Source organism: Indicator indicator, chromosome 12, assembly GCF_027791375.1.
Source record: "Indicator indicator isolate 239-I01 chromosome 12, UM_Iind_1.1, whole genome shotgun sequence".
Taxonomy (NCBI): Eukaryota; Metazoa; Chordata; class Aves; order Piciformes; family Indicatoridae; genus Indicator; species Indicator indicator.
Window position 1 is genome coordinate 8,072,581 of NC_072021.1, and position 19,465 is coordinate 8,092,045.

The following is a 19,465-nucleotide window of genomic DNA, read 5'->3' on the forward strand; positions in this document are numbered from 1 at the left end:
CCCTCCTCAAGTTTCAATCCATTCCCTCTCATCTCTACAAGCCCTTGTAAAAAGTCCCTTCCCAGCTTTCTTGTAGCCCCCTTCAGGTACTAGAAGGCTGCTCTAAGGTCTCCCAGGAGCCTTATAAAGATCAGATGTATGATCTTCATAATCAGACATGGTAGAAAGGCTCAGAGGAAAATAGAAATCTGAAGCTAATGCCTCTCTTGGCGTTCTTTCTTTCCCAGAGGAATGCCAATAACAAGAACTTACATCTGGAATAAAAATTTGTACCCACACAGCTTTAAAACCAGACCATGCTATCTACAAACCATGAACTTCCCACTCTACCTCTCCACAGGTGAGCAACACAGCTTTCAAACACAGCTTTTTCTGCCATGAGTACCAAAATCCCTCCCTGAAGAATCTTTCAATGCATTTTTAAAAGAGTGAAACACCCCAAAGTGGCATTAACAGAGAAAATTCTTCTAGGAGAACGGCAAACTGCACACCCAAATCATTCCAGCCAGTCCACAAACTAGTGACTGTGTGGCAGAGCTTTCACTATTTAGTCAGTAAAAGGCTAAAACAAAAAAAGCTAGGCTGGTTTCATTCTTCTCCAAACTCAGGGTGGTCTAGGGGCAATTTTTGATACCAGTGGTGTTGCCAGGGAAACAAAATGAAAACAGGTGCCATCAAATCCAAATTCAAATTTAGCTCCATTTTAAACCACCTTAAAACAAAGTTTCCATAAACTTTTTAACTGATACTACTACAAAGTTGACAATACTTTCTAACAAGAAAAGGATTATAAGTTGTCTTTAGACCATCAAGTTTTAACTGAAACAAATTTAGACTGATTGGCAATCCTTCTTTTTAAATAAATAAATTTCTGCCATTAAATATGCATCTTTAAAAATGACCAAGTGTACATTTTAAGGCAATATAATACCAAGACAGAAATAGGGTACACACACTCTTCATTCCAGTTTTTACCTTCCTTTCAATCTAAGCAATTCTGAGCATTTTTGACAAAGTAAACACCCAGTGTAGTCTTAAAGTGTTTAAAAATCTTACACTAAGTAGCAATAGAGCCCTAATATTTTCTCCCCTAATTTGATTGTGGTTTTCTCCCACATCAGTAAAAAGTCAAATAAATATCCCTTTAACTAAAGCCCAAGAAAATATATTGCTGCTTTTTCAAAGTGTAATAACATGGTAAGAATTTGGCAATATAATAATCAAGTCCCTTGAAAGCACTTCCTCCAAGTCAGCTAGCTATACAGACAGAAAACATGTCAAAGATGAAGGAAAAAACCAATATGCAACTCCTTGCAATAAATAAGTGTTGATTCAAGCTTCCAAGAACCTCTTAAAACTATTTACTGACTTCTCTCTTGGCTTAACAAGACACTAGTCACATACAAAAAGCCAAAGAGACCTACTTCAATTCAAAGCAATAGACAAATTCCCTCCTCTTCAATAAAGCTGGCTGCCAAACCTCTGAATAAAAACTAATCTTCTGTATTTTCTGTTAATGCTGGAACTTGAAAGATGAGAGAAATAAAAAGGAAATAGAGACACACGTAGAAAATATATACAGCTCTTCACTGCAAGGGGTTTAAGGATGTGCTATATTTTACAATATTCTGCAGAGTATTGTAGAATTTTTAGTAAAAAGACTTCTCCTAAGTCTGAGCATAAACACCTTGCTGAATCATTTTCCAAATCCATAGTGCAAGTGAAAAAGGAATTGAGGAAATCAAGCAGAAAATGCTGTGTACAAACAATGAAAAAGCTTTTTCAAAGAAGAATGTCTGCAATTAATAACAAAGCCTTGTCAGATTGAAATTGGGATTGTAGTTTTAATGCATCTTGATGGTTTATTACCAATTGCCTATTTCAAACAATGTTTTCTTGGGATTTTTAAGCTGCAAAATGTTTTGCTTTGCACTTTGATCTATGTTTACAGTTTAGCTAACGTGACGAATGAGCAGATCTACAGTGATTTAAAACTTCTGAAGGAGCTTTTTTAGTTGAGGGGTTGTTTGCTTGTTCATTTCTAAGAGAAAGCAGCCTGTAGAGAATTGTGTTAACTTAGGCTGCACTAGGTTGTTGAATACGTTCATTGCTTTACCCACACTGAGTTCTACCAAATAATCTTTAGGAATGCCTAGAGATGCAGGGCTTAATACACTGCTCAATTAAGACAAAGAATACTTCCATCACTTTCATGCCTCTGATCACTGTTCCAAGTCCGAAAAACAGTATACCCAGATCAAACATTTCCCTACTAAGCATCTTGCAAATAAACAGGCAGTATCATGGTATGGGCCTTCCCTAAGAAGTTGATTCCTACACAAAAGACCATAAACCCCTAAAATGGCTCAGGTTGGAAGGGACCTCAGAACTCATCTACTCCAACCTCCCCATCATGGACAGGGACTACTCTCAACTAGACTCAGCCAATCAAGGCCTCATCCAACCTGGCCTTCAACACCCCCACAAAGGAGGCAGCCACAACCTGCCTGGGCAGCCTGTTCCAGAGCCTCACCACCTTCGGACTAAAAAATTTCTTCCTAAGCTCCAGTCTAACCCTGCTCTGCCTCACCTTCAAACCATTCCCTCCTGTCCTGTCTCTAGACACCCTCAGGAAAAGTTCCTCTGCAGCCTTCCTGTAGGATCCCTTCATCTATTGGAAGGCAGCTCTAAGGTCCCCCTGGAGTCTTCTCTTCTCCAGGCTCAACACCCCCAGCTCCCTCAGCCTGTCCTCATAGCAGAGTTGCTCCAGCCCTTGGACCATCTCTGTGGCCTCCTCTGGACTCACTCCAACAGCTCTGTGTCCTTCTTATGCTGGGGACACCAGAACTGGAGGCAGGATTGGAGGTGGGGGTTCTCAGCAGAGCAGAGTCAAGGGGGAAAACCCCCTCTCTTGGCCTGATAGCCACACTCCTCTGGATGCAGCATTACATAACATTACACAAAATTAACCAAGATGAAGCTTCCTTTACAGTTATTTTAGTTAAAGTTTCAAGTGAACTCACTCGTGGGTAATTATGAAATTACTGCACTGATCCTCCACTTACTTTGAAAGTGATTAATCAAAGTCGGAGAAAACCAACCATCAACTGCAGCATGTTTCAAATTTCCTATTCAGCAGTAAGTCTAAAAAGAGGAACTAATTTAATTTTAATTAAATCCTCATTTAGAAGCATGAAAGAAATGTTTTCCATTTAATTCAAATTAAACCCCACTTCCAGTGCAAATTTCAAGTATTCTCAGCTCCTGCTACTTCGTTACACGCACCAGACTAGTGTTTCCTTTTTCTGCACACTTGCAGTCAGAGAGGGTCAGAGAATCACAGAATCACTAAGACTGCGAAAGACCTTCAAGATCCTCAAGTCAACCATAACCCAACTTCCATGACCACTAAACCATGTCCTGAAGCAACACATCTACAGCTTCTTGAACACCTCCAAGGATGGGACTCCACCACCCTCTCACTAAAGAAGTTTTCCTCATGTCCAGCCTAAACCTCCCCTGGCACAACTTCAACCCATTTCCTCTCATCCTCTTTCTGGTTACTTGTGAGAAGAGACCTACAGCAGCCTCACTCCAACCTCCTCTGAGGAAGCTGTAGAGAGCAAGGAGGTCTCTGCTCAGCCTTGTCTTCTCCAGACTAAACAACCCCTGCTCCCTCAGCTGCTCCTGATACGATGCCCTCCAAACCCTTCTATCCAACCCTGTTTGCCATTATCCCCTCCTTTCACTCTCCTCTGCTCCTTACATTCTGCTCTATATCATTTTTCCTCTCTATGAAAAGTCAGATACTGACAAGGCAGTAACTTGATTAAAAGAAATGAGATGATCAGGCCAGTTCTGCACCCTTCGTGACTCTCTAATGCAACAGGACTGAACTACTGTTTGTACCCAGCCCTTTATGCTGTTTGCACTCTCAGAGAGTCCCATAGCTCAGAGAAACCTGCCAAACATTTCTGTGGGAAAAGGGAGTACAGGCACTTGACAAAGCAATTGTGGCAAAAACCTCTTCAAAAAGTTCCTTGCAGTATTAGGGAGAAAACTTCAATCAACTCTAAGTTTCACCAGAAGATGAATGGTGTTTTTCCTACCTTGCTTGCACAACAGTACGACAAAAAAGGATCTCCAGATGAACTGGGCTGATGTTAAGCCTGCTGCCCCTCTGCATAGCAAGCTGTCAAGTCTTGGGAACTGGATGCTGCCATGCCAGCACATCACTGCAGGAGGCATGATACATGTAACTCAATCTGATAAATTCCAGCACTGAATTATTGATTGCAGTTGAAGAAAATAAAGTCATTGTCACAGGCTTTATTTCATATATTTTGTAACCAGATACCTCTAAGTTTGTCTGAAGACATCCCACTATTTCTTTTACTTCATTTATCTTTCTGGGTAAGCTGTACTTGGTATATAGGAACTGTCATTGAAATTCTATGCTAAGCACAATGAAAAATGGGAAGAAACTCTATTTCTGTATCAAAAGAAACTAAACTATACCCCAGGGCTACTTGCCTGGACTGACCTATTTATTTACACAGAAAACTCCCCACTGTGTTCTCTACAGCGAGTCCAGAAGGTCTGGTCACAAGTAAGCAAATAAACCCCTTTTGAAATTTGCTTCCTCCATGAATCCTGCAGACATGAAATACTACAAAAATAAGTTACATTGAAAGGTTCTACATCTGTAGGGATAAAGACAGGTGCCTAGGAAAGCATCTCAACCTTCCCTAGATCATCCTACACACACACTGAGCTCATTTGAACTAAAATCATAATTCAGAATTTCAAGTTTGGAAATCCACAGACATCTTGAAATTAAAAACAAAAAACAATAAACAGCAAACTATAGAGGAAGATCTCTACAGCTCTAAGAGCACTTTGCCCATGAGCCACAAGTGCAATTCAGCAACAATTTTTCCACAGGATCACAGCCTGCAATTCATTTACTTTCAGCCCTCTGCTAAAAATAAGTCAATCAGTGAAAACTAACATCAAACTGACACAACTGCCAAGTGTCTAACAAGTGGCTCTTCTCACCTAGTAAAAATGACATTGCTGCAATAGATAAGTTGCCTTAAATGTATTTCATAAAACTTACGTGTTTCCTTAAGTTACATAGAGCAACCCAAAGAAAATTTGCTTTTATGCACCCATTAAATAATGCTGACAAAATAAGCAGCTAAGTCCAACTCTCACTGCAATTACAGCAAGCACTAAGTGTGGCATTTTAACTCCCAGCAGGAGATCAGTAGATCTAATACCTAAACATTAAGGTTCTAGCAAAGTTTATATAAATATCTCATTTAGGGGTGCACATCAGGTATTTGCTCACCAAAAAAAGGGAATAGTACAGATGTGCAAGTTCAAATGCATGCAATTGCTTAATTTGCCCAACATTGATCATCTCAGTTCCAGAAGCCTTGTTGAAAGGAGCCAAGCTTTAAGCAAGGTCTTAGAAATCACACCTCAGCAAGAACTTACCACACTAGAAGCATTCAGGTAAAGAGGTCCACACTTATCCTTGTTGCACTCCATTAGGTTTGTCTACTGGGCAAAGATGAACCTAATGAAGTTCAACAAGGGTAAGAGCAGAGTCCTACACTGGGGGAGGAATAGCCCCATGTGCCAGTACAGGTTAGAGGTTGACCAGCTGGAGAGTAGCTCAACAGAGAAGGACCTTGGAGTCCTGATTGATAAGAAGTTCTCCATGGGACAGCAATGTGCCCTGATGACAAATAAGGCCAATGGTGTACTGGGGTGCATTAAGAAGAGTGTGTCCAGCAGGTCAAGGGAGGTTCTCCTCCACCTCTACTCTGCCCTGGTGAGACCATATTTGGGACACTGTGTCCAGTTCTGGGCTCCCAGTTCAAGAGGGATAGGAAACTACTGGAGTCCAATGGAGAGCTGTGAGGATGTTTAAGGGACTGGAGCATCTCTCTTAGGAGGAAAGGCTGAGAGGCCTGGGACTATTTAGTGTGCAGCAGAGAAGGCTGAGAGGGGACCTGATCGATGTCTACAACTATCTGAAGGGTAGCTGTCATGAGGATGGAGCCAGGCTCTTTTCAGTGATAGGACAAGAAAAATCAGCCACAGGAAATTCCATCTCAACAGAAGAAAAACTTTTTCACTATGAGGGTGACAGAGCCATGGAGCCCGCTGCCAAGAGAGGTTGTGGAGTCTCCTCCAGAGACTTTCAAAACCACCTGGATGTGCTCCTATGTGACTCCTCACAGCCATAGTCTACATTTAGATCACTTTAAATCAAATGGGAAAAAAAAATCCATTTAAAGCTTAGAGAGGTCCAAAAATCTTGCAGCAGCTTTTTGGGAAGCCTGCAGCAAGACATGCTTCTCCAGTTCCAGTCTACTGCCTCAACCATATCACATCAGTGTCTTAGGTCTCCACTGTAAACACACATCATACACACTTCTCTATATATGAGATAGTTATTGTTTATGCATTTGGAATGACTATGAGATTGTGAGACAGCACACACTAAAATCTGCTTCTGAGAAATCTGATTCTTTTAAGAACGACAAGATAAGACACCACAAGGACCAGAGGAAGGGAAAAGTCACTTTTTTGTTGTTCTTGTAACTACGTGCATTTTTACCACTCAAAGAACTGGGTGTGTTCATAGAATCACAGAATTGAATCATTTAACTCTTTTGGTTGGAAAAGAGCTCTAAGATCATCAAGTCCAACCATTGACCCAACACCACTGTGGCCATTAAAGCAGTCCCAAAGTGCCATATCCACTCATGTTTGCATCTCACATGCTTTTTTTTACAAGCCTTAAGATTTCAAGTAACCATTGTGATATGTTATCTAAAAGCACAGAGGGTATTTTATTGTAAGGAAGCTATCATAACACAGAATGCACAACAGAAATATCAAGGAGTTGTGACCTTTCTGAGGAATTGCACTCAGTGAGTCATATCACAGCTCCCTGCTGTGCACATTATACTCAATAGGTAGCAAAATAAACAATAATGTGCAATCAAAGCCACCTATTTTAAATCCCTTGAAATATTAGTTCACTCTGTCTAGAAACAGCATGCAACATCTCAAGTGAGAAATTAACAAGAAGTGCTTCAGAGTGTTCTTAAAAAGAAAAGGCCTTTTAGAAGTTAACCTCTTTTCTACAGATAAGCAGAAGCTATCTAATGTACTTTTATAAGCCTGCCCTAAATTAAAAGCAGTATGCTGAGATAAGATAGGTGAGCTCGCACAGAAAACAGAAACCGAGGAGATGATTCCATCTGCTGGAGAGAAGAAACTCCACAGAATGACATCTGATGTCTCCACAAGTGCTTTGTCTTTTTCCCTTTCCTCAACTTTTGGCACAAAAGGCATAGAGGAAACTATTTCCTCAGTGATTGAAATACTGGTCTCAATCAGACAGTGATGCTCAATGTGACATCTTCCCTTGGGTGTTACAGCTTTAAAAAGCAGTAATTCTCACTTCAATCTCCAGTTTTAATGCAGTATGCTGAGAATAAAAAGACCTGGAAAATGGTAGATTGTTCTAAGACATATCAGGAATAAAAGGTTATTACAAACAGATTAGTGCAGAGTGGAAATGACACAGGCTAAGCAGGAGGCATGGATAATCTGGGTAAGTGCCATGGAAAAATAAATATCATGATTGGACTTAAGGCAAATGGAAGCAGTTCAAATTGGCTTCCCCTAATTCACTGCAGAACATGTGATACCCACATGTCTATTTCCAACAAACCTCACCAGAAAGAAACTAGGGCCAGTACAGGGATGTGTTGAAAAAGCATCTACCACCAGCTCCTTCCACCCCACAGCCATGGGCATTACCGAATTATTGCAGCTGTCTGAGAAGCATGCAAGAAGAGTTTGGGCAGGCAGGTTGGGGTTTGGGTTTGAGGGTGTTTGGGGCTTTTTTTGAAAAGAGAGCTACCAGCATTTAGCTGAAGCACATCAACCTGTCGGCAAGTGCTGACCTCGCCAAGAAGAGCGACCTTTATAAACCAAGGGTTGCAGCTTTACAGTTGGTCCACAAGGCTGGTCTACAAGTGCATGGCTGTAGCCAAAGGCAGTAACTCCACTCAACCCACTTCCCCTGTCCTTCTACACGCTCCTACAACTACTCCAGCTCATTTCTAACAGGCTTCTGTCAGTTTAACTGTGCAGAAGATCAGTTCCTTTATCCAACACCATGTGAGGCAACAAAAATGCTAGCGTTTGCTGAACAGAAAGGTCAGGAACTCTTGGCTAAGGATGGGCTGTCTCCATAACCAGCAGCCCACACTTCAACGGGTCATAAAAATCACAGCAATAAGCAATCATTTCATTGCATAAATATAAAGGAAAAACTCTGGTGGTCCTAGAGAAAGGGCCTAAAACCCAGCTATTTTTAAGGTTTGGGAGTAGCTTTATGGCAAAGTCTTGTTACTCTGCTTCTTAATAAAGGGGAAAATTACAATCAAGTAAAAACTGAGCACCTTAAGGTATCATCTTCCAAGCAGAAGCCACTCATTTACACGCCAAATTTGAGATCAGGGCTTGATTAGCAAACACCAAATATATCTTAACAGCACGTTACCAAAAAGCAACTACTACAGCAAAACAGTGCCAACCTTTATGCTTCCATTACAGGTATTACAAACAATAAAAGAATTAGAAAGCCAGAAAGAATAAAGAAAGATAAGGCACAAAAAGGAGAGACTGAACAAAGCAGTTAATGGCTTGAATTAAATCCAGACAGTGGTGGGACTTCATCACTACAGGACAGCATACATGTTGCAGTCAACGGGGGACATGAGAACACAGCTATTAAACACATCACTGCAGCTGACCCTTGCTCTAGAACCACAGTGAAGTCCCCTTTAATTAGCTCCCCTACAACTTGGTAATTGCTCTCCCCAGCAAAGCAATCAAAGGCAGAGGCAAACAGTGTTAGCCACATTAATCCCAGTTGCTTCACGGCCTACTGCAATCAACGTGCTTTTAGCCCTGCTAGATAGGTTTGCATGATTTTTTATTTATCAGCAAATTCCATGCTGTTTCTAGTGGCTGTATCACCACGTTTTAGAGTACTTTTTCCTCCTTTAAATCTACTTGGAAACAGTCCTGTATTTTTTCTCTTCAGTTTTCACCAAAGAAGTTTCACTTTTCATCATCAGCAAAAGCACAAAAGGATTCTGACACTGAGTATGTGAGGCATTCCATAACCCTGATGTGAATAAAGCATTAAATTTACTGGGCTGGCAAATGGTCTTGACCTTTGAGCCTCAAACCAAGTATGACAACTGCAGGTTCTGCTGAAACTCAGGTTTTACATCCACTGCTGACACGTATGCAGTCCAACATGCTAACATAGTAATACTTAAAAGAGAAGAATCCTGCATGGTTTTCCCTCCATGAAATTCCATTTTGCACCCCCTACTTTTCATTCTTTCCCAGCTGAAACTAGTACAATTCTTTGGAGTAGCTAAGTGTGGTTAAGCAGAGGAAGCTATGCTTGTTTGCATGGAATCTGCTGTTTCCTCTCTGCCAAAACACTTGTTTAAAGAAGTCATGTAATATTTCTATTAAGCTGTAAATGCAGTTGACAAGGAAATGGCCTACTGGCAGTGCATTACCTTTGTGGCAGTGCCAACCAGCCTACAGCAAAATAGCTCACATGGCAATTTCAACATGCATTCCCAAGGAACAAAACTGTGCCTTACATAAATACTACAGAACTCCAGCAACATCTAGAAAAAGCAAGGAAAATTTGCCCAAGCTTTCATGCCTGCCTGTATCAATTTTATGTCACAGCTAAAACAAAGTAGCAAAGCATCTGCATATGTCTGAGAGTCCTGTGAAGCTGTATCGAATGACACTGGGAAAACTATTGCAGCTTAAATCTGTGTATTTCTTGTTAACCACTGTAACAACTCACTAATAAAAATTAAGGAAAACTGTAGGTATCAAATATACAAGATCACCAACTGCATACAAGCCCTTAAAAAGCATAACCTAATTTATTAACAAGAACACATGTTCTACGTAATCCACGATTGTTGTGTTCAATTACTTTGGCCTTTGACAGGACTCATTTGATTACAAGAATTAAACCTACTCACAAGCTTTCAAACTCAATGACCTCTGATTTACAAGCAGCTATTGTCAAGCATATAAAAGCCCTCTCTGATAAGGCAGTCTTCACCTTTCAGCAGCTAGTGCAAGCACAGGTAACAATACGAAAATTAGCCCAGAATCATGCAGCATCACAGAACACTTAGGGCTGGAAGGGGCCTCAAGAGATCAACCAGTCCAACCCCGCCATCAGAGCAGGTGACACAGGAACACATCCAGGCATTCCAGAGAAGGAGACTCTACAACCTCACTGGACAGCCTACTCCGTGGCTCCATCACAGTAAAAAAGTGTCTCCTCACATTCCCATGGCAGCTCCTCTGCTCCAGCTTGCACCCCTTGCCCCTTGTCCTGTCATTGGACATCCCTGAGCAGAGCCTGGCTCTGTCCTCCCCACACTGCCCTGCACATCTTTATCAACAGCCCTCAGGCTCCTGTGCTCCAAGCCCCAGCTCCCTCAGCCTGTGCTCAGCAGGGAGATGTTCCACTGCCTTCAGCATCTTTGTGGCTCTGTGCTGGACTCTTTCAAGCAGTTCCCTGAGGTCCTTCTTGAAGTGAGAGGCCCAGAACTGGACACAACCAAAAACCTCAGCATGATCAAATTCTTCAATTTGTTATCAATAGTTCTTCAAAACATTTCCAAATGTTATTTCATCTTAAGTTAAACTCTCCTCAATAACAAGCTTCAGAGATACGTCTTTTGTTCTCAGCTTTTGCGTGAGTATTTTTGTTTGGAACAGTAACTTTAAAATATCTAATCACACAGAAAAAATAAATAAATAAATAAATAAATAAACCCAACAACAAAACCCATGATGCAGGAAAATCACTAAGCTGTGCTTCCAAGACTATATAATGTTGCTAATTGCAAAACACTTATTAGCTCTGAGCTGCATGCTGCCATAGAATTTCAGGAAACATCTCTGCTCCAAAAAGCATACATGAACAAAAAAGAACCCCACTGTATTGGTTTAAGCTGACTGGCCCCACTAGGAGGGAAAAGGGATGGGGGACGTCCCCAGCACAGTAGCACAGAGCAAGCTGGACCCTATGTCCTACAGCATGCTCTCTGTATGGCAGGAAAGGGGTTGGCCATGGTTTATGGGGTTCGTGATATGTTGTAGAGTTTGGAAAGTTTCCTGTTCCAGTTTTTTGTGTTTCTTCCCAAGTTCCCAGGCTGGTGGCAAATGCTTTGAGGGGGATCTACAGCAATGGAAGACAAGCAACTGGCAGCGCAGAGGTAAATCCATCTGGGCAGCTGAACTGTGACAAGACATTGCTGCTCAAGCAGGGAACTCAGTGATCAAAGTATGTCATGCAGATACCCAGGTACCCAAGAGCTGAGCCACTGAAGAACATCACAGCAACCAGCAGGTAGATCAAGCTGCTAAGATTAGAGTGGCTCAGGTAGATCTGGACTGGCAACATAAGAGTGAATCATTTCTAGCTCGGTGGGCCCACGATGCCTCAGGCCATCAAAGAAGGAATGCAACATAGAAATGGGCTCAGGATCAAGGGCTGGACTGAACCATGGACACTATTACCCAGGTTATCCATGAATGTGAAACGTGTGCTGCAATCAAGCAGGTCAAGTGGGCAAAGCCTCTGTGGCATGGGGGATGATGGCTGAAATATAAATATGGGGGAGCCTGGCAGGCTGATTGCATCATAGCCACAAGCTCATCCAGGCAGTTGTGACTTCCTTAAACTAAGATCCTGACACGAGGCATCCACAAAAGAAAATCAAATCAAATGATCTAGTATTCACACCACTTTTGCAACAGATCAAAGATGAAAGAACAATTAATCTCTTTGAGCAATATAAAGTACCTTCAGAATATCAAAGGGGCTTTCAAAATAAACAGCTCAAGAAGGGCTATTATTGATGCTCAGTGCAATAAGTGTAACTCTTCTACAGCTCATTAAAAAAAATTCAAGCTCCAGCTTGCTCAGAGCCCTGTCAAGCCTGACCTTTAATATCTCCAGGGATGGGGCCTCAACTACCTTCCTGGGCAACCTGTTCCAGTGTTCCACCACCCTCATTGTAAAGAGCTTCCTCCTAGCATCCAACCAAAATCTACTCTCATTCCAGGATTAGTTTTTCTAAATTTTAGTTTAGGGTGCAGGGTGTTGGTTTAGGCTTGGGGTTTTTTTGTTTGGGTGGTAGTGGTGTCTTTGGGGTGGTGCTATTTTTTTTGTGTTGTGGTTTGGGGGCAGTGCTGGGTTTTTTTGTTTGGTTTGGGGTTTTTTCCAACACAAACAAACAAGAAAACGGTACCACACAAACTTACCCTCATTGGATGAATATCAGCATATGGAGGCTTTCCTTCAGCCATTTCTATTGAGGTGATACCAAGGGACCAGATGTCTGCCACACAGTTATAGCCAATCTCTTGTATCACTTCAGGAGCCATCCAGAAGGGTGTTCCTATAACAGTATTTCGTTTTGCCATTGTATCCTGCAATCATATTATTTAGGTAATTAAAGCAGAGATGTTTATTTTCAGATTCTTCTGCTATTAATCCCCAAAAGGATGGTAGCAGACCAAATAGATTTTGCCTATCAGCCTACAGAGGCCAAAGAGGAGACAATGACCATAAACCCCAAACAAAAGTTTGAAGGTGGATCATCAGGCACTTGAAGTACACTGGGTTATAAAAACAAACAACTAAAAACCTAACAGCCTTGCAATGTATTATATACTCAACATGATAATGTTAGCTCTACCACTGGTCACTCCTTAGACACAAGATTCAAGGCAGAAGACAGACAAAAGAACATGGTTAGGAGCACCAAAGTATGATTAAATTATCTTTCCACAGGTACTTACTGTTAACTGGCCAGCCACACCAAAGTCAGCTAACTTTGCATGGCCCTCAGTGTTAAGAAGGATGTTTCCAGCCTTTATATCTCTATGTATTTTCCTCATAAAGTGCAAGTATTCGAGTCCTTTAAGTGTAGATTTCAGAATAGTTGCAATTTCATCTTCTGTTAGCTGCAAGAAAACATCAAATCACTTTCAGGTAGACAGCTAGAGTTAATGTATTTTAACTATTTCCAACGTGACCATTTCATACTGATTATTATAACTAATACAGACAGAGTACCTTAGCTATTTTAATACAGGAACATGCCCAATAGAATTTACAATTCAAAACTCTAATCTGCTAATTTGATTCTTGCAGCCAAATTCATAGACCCATAGAATGGTTTGGGTTGAATGGGACCTTAAAGATCATCTAGTTCCACCCCCTGCCATGGCCCGGGACACCTTTCCCTACCTCAGGTTGCTCAAGGCCTCATCCAACCTGGCCTTGAACACCTCCAGGGAGGCAGCACCCACAGCCTCCAAGGGCAACCTGTTCCAGAGCCTCACCACCCTCCTACTGAAGAACTTCTTCCTAAGACACAGTCTAACCCTGCTCTCCCTCAGCTTCAAACCACTCATCTGGTTAATAAACTACACGGACTACAGTTGTTTATCTTCACTGCTTTAGATCAAAGCAATAGGAACAAATACAAGTGTATCAGAGAAAGAGTGAATCTTTTGCAGGTACCAGACTCCCTGAGAACACTTCTCAGATTTTCATCATTTATTCTAGAATAAAAAGCAAAAAAAAAAAAAAAAAAAAAAAAAACCCCACACAATTCATTCCATGTGATCCAACTGCTGAAAGAAACACAAAGAAACTATTCATGCAACTGAAATGCTGTTTAACTACAGGCATTGATGCTTTAATATAAGAACTAAGCAAATGAATTCGACACACCCCTAGAACTGCAAGAAACTGCAGAGTGAAGATGAATACCCTAACTTGACTGCAGCACAGGCTTGCATTTTCCCCTTTTTCTGCTTTTCCAGTCCTACACAGAAACCCCTTCCAGTTTAAGTTTTGAAAGCATTGGTGCACATCTGCACCTCCCTCCAAAAAAAGCCTATGAGAAACAAAAAACTACTTAGCATCACCCCAGTGACTCTGCAGAAAGGAAAAAATGATTATTCAGAAAGGGCATCTGCACTTGAGTTACTAATAACGAGTTGTAATTATTTAACAAACAGAACCACTTTCCTACTCCAGCCTCTAACCAGCCTCATAAAACCTGGCTGTAGAGCCCCAGGGCACAGTTCCACATCTATTTATTTAAACAGCAGTCTCCAGTCCCTCATTTCACTGCAACCTACAGCAGCAGTCCCCCCCTGTGTGTCAACCCTTCCACCAAACAACTCTAACTGACCCCAGTTAAAAATAAACCTGCCAACTTTTTCCCAACAAATCAGTTCCCCGATTCAATTCGTGGCAGTCTGGGATGTAACAGAGCTGCTCACATTGGCACTGCTTTCCAAGTAAGTACCCAAAGAGTGCCAGTGCCTTCTATGAAGATTTCCCTGTGTGAGGAGGGTGTGGTGGCATTCACTGTGCTCCACAGCAAGCACCCACTGCCACTGTTGCACATCAGGCATTCCTTGCCTGCAGCTTGTCTCTGAGATCTTGTAGAGCCTTCTGTTCAGTGGCACACAGCTCAAAGCCTTTTTGTGCAGCTTTCTGCTGACTGCTGTGCTGCTTCAAGGGACTGTATGCCAGAACTGAAAACCCTGCTACACACAGCTCAAACAAGATGGTTTTCCTGGCATTGCATCAAGGGAGTAAAAACCATCTACCTGACCTGGAATCAAGCAAGAAGGGACTTCAATCAACTGTAAGAGAAACTGAAGTATGCTTAGAAGGATACCTGGAGACAATTCTCATTATGTGAGCCAATAATTTTGAGAGGAGATATACTAAAATTGTGATTATCTGAAGACTCACACTACAGGCAACTTAAGCTCTGACTGTTAACAAATGTTATATGGTTTATGACATGCTGACTGTGTAACACTTTCTGCCACAGCTTTGCCAAATCCAACCCAGTTGAGAAACAAGCCAACATCCTCAATCTCCAGAGACTTCCATGCACTTAATCCTGAACATGGCCCCACACCCAATCCTTTGCAATGACAAACAGGCATACAACTTACTGCCTGCTTGCATCTCAAAACAAGTATTAGGAGAAATGGTGCTCAGAAGACTCTGCATAGATTTCTCTTCAGTATGTTGGGGTTTTTAAAACACAACAAAACACAATACATAGTCCTCTTTTACATCACACAGACCAGCTGGCACAGAAGCTAATGTAAGCCTGATGCAGAAGCACTTTTTGAGCCTAGCAACTGATGGACGAAACAACAGACCAAAGTGTACAAAAACTGATCCACAAAATCCTGCACACCCACAAATCAACTCTTTAAAACGACATCAAAATACTTTCTAATTATGCCTCTTCTCTTCACTATCCTAAATCACAGGCTCTCATCATAATGGTGGGCAAAAGGCACCACACATGTAGTGCAGTGCCTGTATCTCTGCAAGCGATTTGCAGCTTACAAAGGACACAGCTAAGTGCAAAATCAGCCCACAGTCAGTGCCTTGTCATAGCATGGTCATCTACTTAGTATCCAGTACTCTCTAGTTCTAACAGTAGCTTGACATGGACATACAAATAATGCCAGTGATAACTACCACAGACAACAAGCAGAAGAACAAAACTATTTAGTATTTTAATACTAGACATATCCTGCAGTCTAGATGCATGGTTCTTACATCATACCATTCCTGATCAAACCACACAACTACCTTGTTTCCTGTTAAAACAGGTTTATTTTATCCTTAGCTTTCAAACATACAGTATCATTCTTCTACCAGCATAGCACATTCTATACCTTGCACCTCAGTATAATTTCACAGTCATTATCTTTCTACTTCGCTTCTGATTTCCAGTTGTGTCAAAATGCTCATTTGAAATCTTGTAGAACATTTCTCTGCTTGGTATCTTTGGCTAGTTCTGATTCTGTATGCTGTGTCCCTTTGATGGCTTGGTGCTCCCTTCTAAATACGAGTCAGCAATGAAGCAGCTTAAAATCCTTCATCAGCCAAGCCACATGTGAGTTATATACTAAAATAAACGATAAAGGTGAACAACTCTACAGCCTACTGAAAAACCTCAGCCATGAGAATAGTCTTTAAACGGAAATTTGGAGCAAGAAGCTTGCAGCATATTCAGGTGTTCCACATCTTTTAGAAGACCAGATAATCACATCTTTACATCTAACTGGCTATGGATGCCATGCACAACAGAGACTTAAGGGTGCCTCTGTACACTCTAGCACACGTTATCCAATTTATGCAGCTGTTGGGACAACTCAACTACAGGTTTTCTGCTCACAGTCCTTCTCCTTCCCCAGGGCCCCTCTGAAGGGGCCTGGGTCAGCTGAATTGCTGTAACTGCCTACGTCCATTCCCAGCTGCTCTTTTTACACTAAGTAATACATGCATATTAAGCCTGCTGCTTCCAGGAAGTATCAGATTACTGCATCTAAACAGTTTGATTAGGTCAAGCACTCTGGGGAAGTCCACTCTCATGGCAAATAAAGGCACCATGCTATAACCATTCTTCCACTAGAAGCTATGAAGCTCAAACATGACCAATCATAATTGTATACCTCTTGTAGTCCTCATCTGTGTGAGGACAAGGCTGGACTAACAGAGGCTGAGATGAGATGAGCAAATGAGCAGTGGAGATGACAGTTATGATAGCCTTCCAACATGTAACATTCGAAGTATAACATGAATTAAGGCAGAAACCTTCTGAGAGAGCTGTTGTGGTTGCACCTCTAGCCTGAGGTCACCGTTAGATTCTGGTTTCCACTGTCTGCTATAAATTTCAGGGAGGCTCTCCTACAGCCACTTTCATTGAGCTTCACTTTAAAAGCAATTAAGTTTCATACTTCTTTTTTTGAAGCTTATCTGCATGTTCTGTGTGAAGACAGTGCTCTTCACAGAAAATCACAGCTTATGTCTCAAGGGAGGTACCAAGTTGTGACATCTAATTTACTTCCCATGACATGGGTTGATCTAAGACTGTAACTGTCTCAATCTAATGGACATAATCTCTTTTTTCCTCCTATTTTACAACTAAGGGGACAAGTCAGTACAATGCTAATGCATGAAATAAGAACTCACTGCCATAGGAGAATTAGCAGTTTTACTCAAGTATAGTAAGTTAGGCACAGGAACATATGAAGGAAGTGAGGCAGGAAGTGTCAACCCTTCTTACAGAGCCCAAGTCATACTGCATGTACAGTCGTATAGAAAATACAGTCAATGAACACAGCAATGCCTCTTCACAGAATGGTTTAGGTTGGAAGGGGCCTTAAAGATCATCTAGTTTCAACACCCCCTGCCAAGGCCAGGGACACCTTCCACTAGCTCAGGTTGCTCAAGGACTCATCCAACCTAGCCCCGAACACCTCCAGGGAGGGGGCATCCACAATCTCCCTAGGCAACCTGTTCCAGTGTCTCACCACCTTCACAGAATTTCTTCCTAATCTCCAGTCTAAATCTGCCCTCCTTGAGCTTCAATCCATTTCATCTTGTCCTATCATTACAACATCCCTTGCAAAAAGTCCCTTCCCAGCTTTCTTGTAGCCCCCTTCAGGTACTGGAAGGCTGCTCTAAGGTCTCCATGGAGCCTTCTCTTCTCCCAGGCTAGACAGTGCCAACTCTCTCAGCCTGTGCCCATAGAGGAGGTTCTCAAGCTCTCTGATCATCTTCATGGCCTCCTCTGGACCCACTCCAGCAGCTCCACATCCCTCTTATGCTGGGGGCAGCAGGTGCTGATCAACAGTGACATTTTTTCAGCTCTATGTTTCTGACTATATAATCCCAGTCACACATGAATCTAGTATGCAACAAACCCCACCTTCTCTTCATCTTAAATTAGCACTTTTATACTGGATCGTTCTGGACAGTACTAACAAATCAGAGTCTTCTCCTTGCAGTTTGAAAATTATTATAGCCTAGCAGCAACACAGAATTATCTAAAACATATCTTGTGGCTTGTACAGAAAACTAATTCAGGAAATCTCAGGCATGTCCCACAGTCACATTCTCAGCATTAGCAAGCACTAATAAGCACCCTTAGAGAGATCAAGAATTGATTAGAATAGGGAAGTTAGGACTCCTTAGACATTATTCTTCACTACCAAATTCTAGCCTGCTATACACCTATGAAGTACTAAACTGGCTAACCAGATGTTGAGCAGAGCCGGGCAGCCCTACAGAGCTTCTTCAGCTTCTCAGTACAGGTATCATGGGAAAAGCAATTTTAGCCATGAATCACTGGCACAACGACAGGCAGCTGTCATGTCTACACACAGCTGTGACCAGCACCAATTTAGTTAGGTTGGTTTTCAAAGTTCTTTTCTGACAAAGCTTGTGAATCAGGTCAGGATCCTCAATGGATCAGTTAAAACAACATAACCACACACCAAGCATCTGAGATGCCACTGTGTGAAAACAACTTTACCATCATGCAAAACATTCTTTGCAGATAGATCACTTGGCTCCCAGACTACACACCTGGCCACACCATTCCCATCAGCAACCAAGGCACACCTTGAATAATCTGCATTGAATGGACAAGGGTCAGTGTGGCAGTCTTCCTGATCCTGCCAATCAAAGGGAAAGCCTGAGGCAAAAGCAGATGCACCTGCAGATCCTCATCCTCCAGCAGGGCTGCTAACAGCAGCAAAGCATTAATGGTTTTATGAACACAGGATCCTCAGAGGAGTGAGGACTACTGGGGAGAAACAGCATCTACCTGACAAAGGAGGTCAACAGCATCAGGCTTTACCAACAGGCTTGCTAACCTAGACAAAAGAGCTTTATACTAGGTTCACCAGAGAATAGAAACCAAAGCCTTCAGGCAAGCGGAGGAAGACAGAACAGGGAAGCACATGTTGGACAGGGGTCCAGAGGGGCCTTTCTCACTCTTTTTGAGACAAGGTAAGGCAGACAGGATACAGATAAGAGTTTAGAGGTCAAAATCAGAAGGGGAGCCCAAAAGATGGATGCCACCATAGCATCTGCTGCAAACCACCCAATTAGAAAGGTGAAGTAGATAATTGCCATCCTCAGCACTAGGATGAGAAGCCACTGTTTGCAGGGTGAGGTGGGGTGGTCAGAGAGTCAGTCACCTCAATACCTGCTGAAAGGGCAACACAGCAGGGTACAAAAAAAAAAAAAAAAAACCACACAATTCTGAAGTGAGCAATACAAATTTTTACTGCAGGTCCTGTACAGCCCACTACAGGAAATGTTCTACTAGACCAGCAACTCATGAGCAGAGTAAGAACTTGCCAGGGATGGAAGAGGCAGGCTTGGCAAGCAACTATTGAGATGGTGATGGTTAAATAGTGGAGGGAAGTGACAAATGCAAGTAGCAGAACCAGATTT

At 42.0% G+C, this 19,465-nt stretch overlaps 1 protein-coding gene across 2 annotated transcripts in view; it reads right to left on the bottom strand.

Moving 5' to 3' along the window:
* Positions 1-19,465, bottom strand: part of STK3 (serine/threonine kinase 3) — an 89,804-nt gene that overhangs the window by 60,717 nt on the left and 9,622 nt on the right. Inside the window, exons 5-6 of one of the 2 annotated variants that reach the window (XM_054385351.1) lie at positions 12,964-13,128; positions 12,424-12,591 (exon numbers count right to left, since the gene is read on the bottom strand). The exons of the other annotated variant lie outside the window; for it this stretch is intronic. Coding sequence (XP_054241326.1) covers positions 12,424-12,591; positions 12,964-13,128 — 333 coding nt within the window. The remainder of the gene's footprint in view (positions 1-12,423; positions 12,592-12,963; positions 13,129-19,465) is intronic. 2 annotated transcript variants of the gene reach the window in all.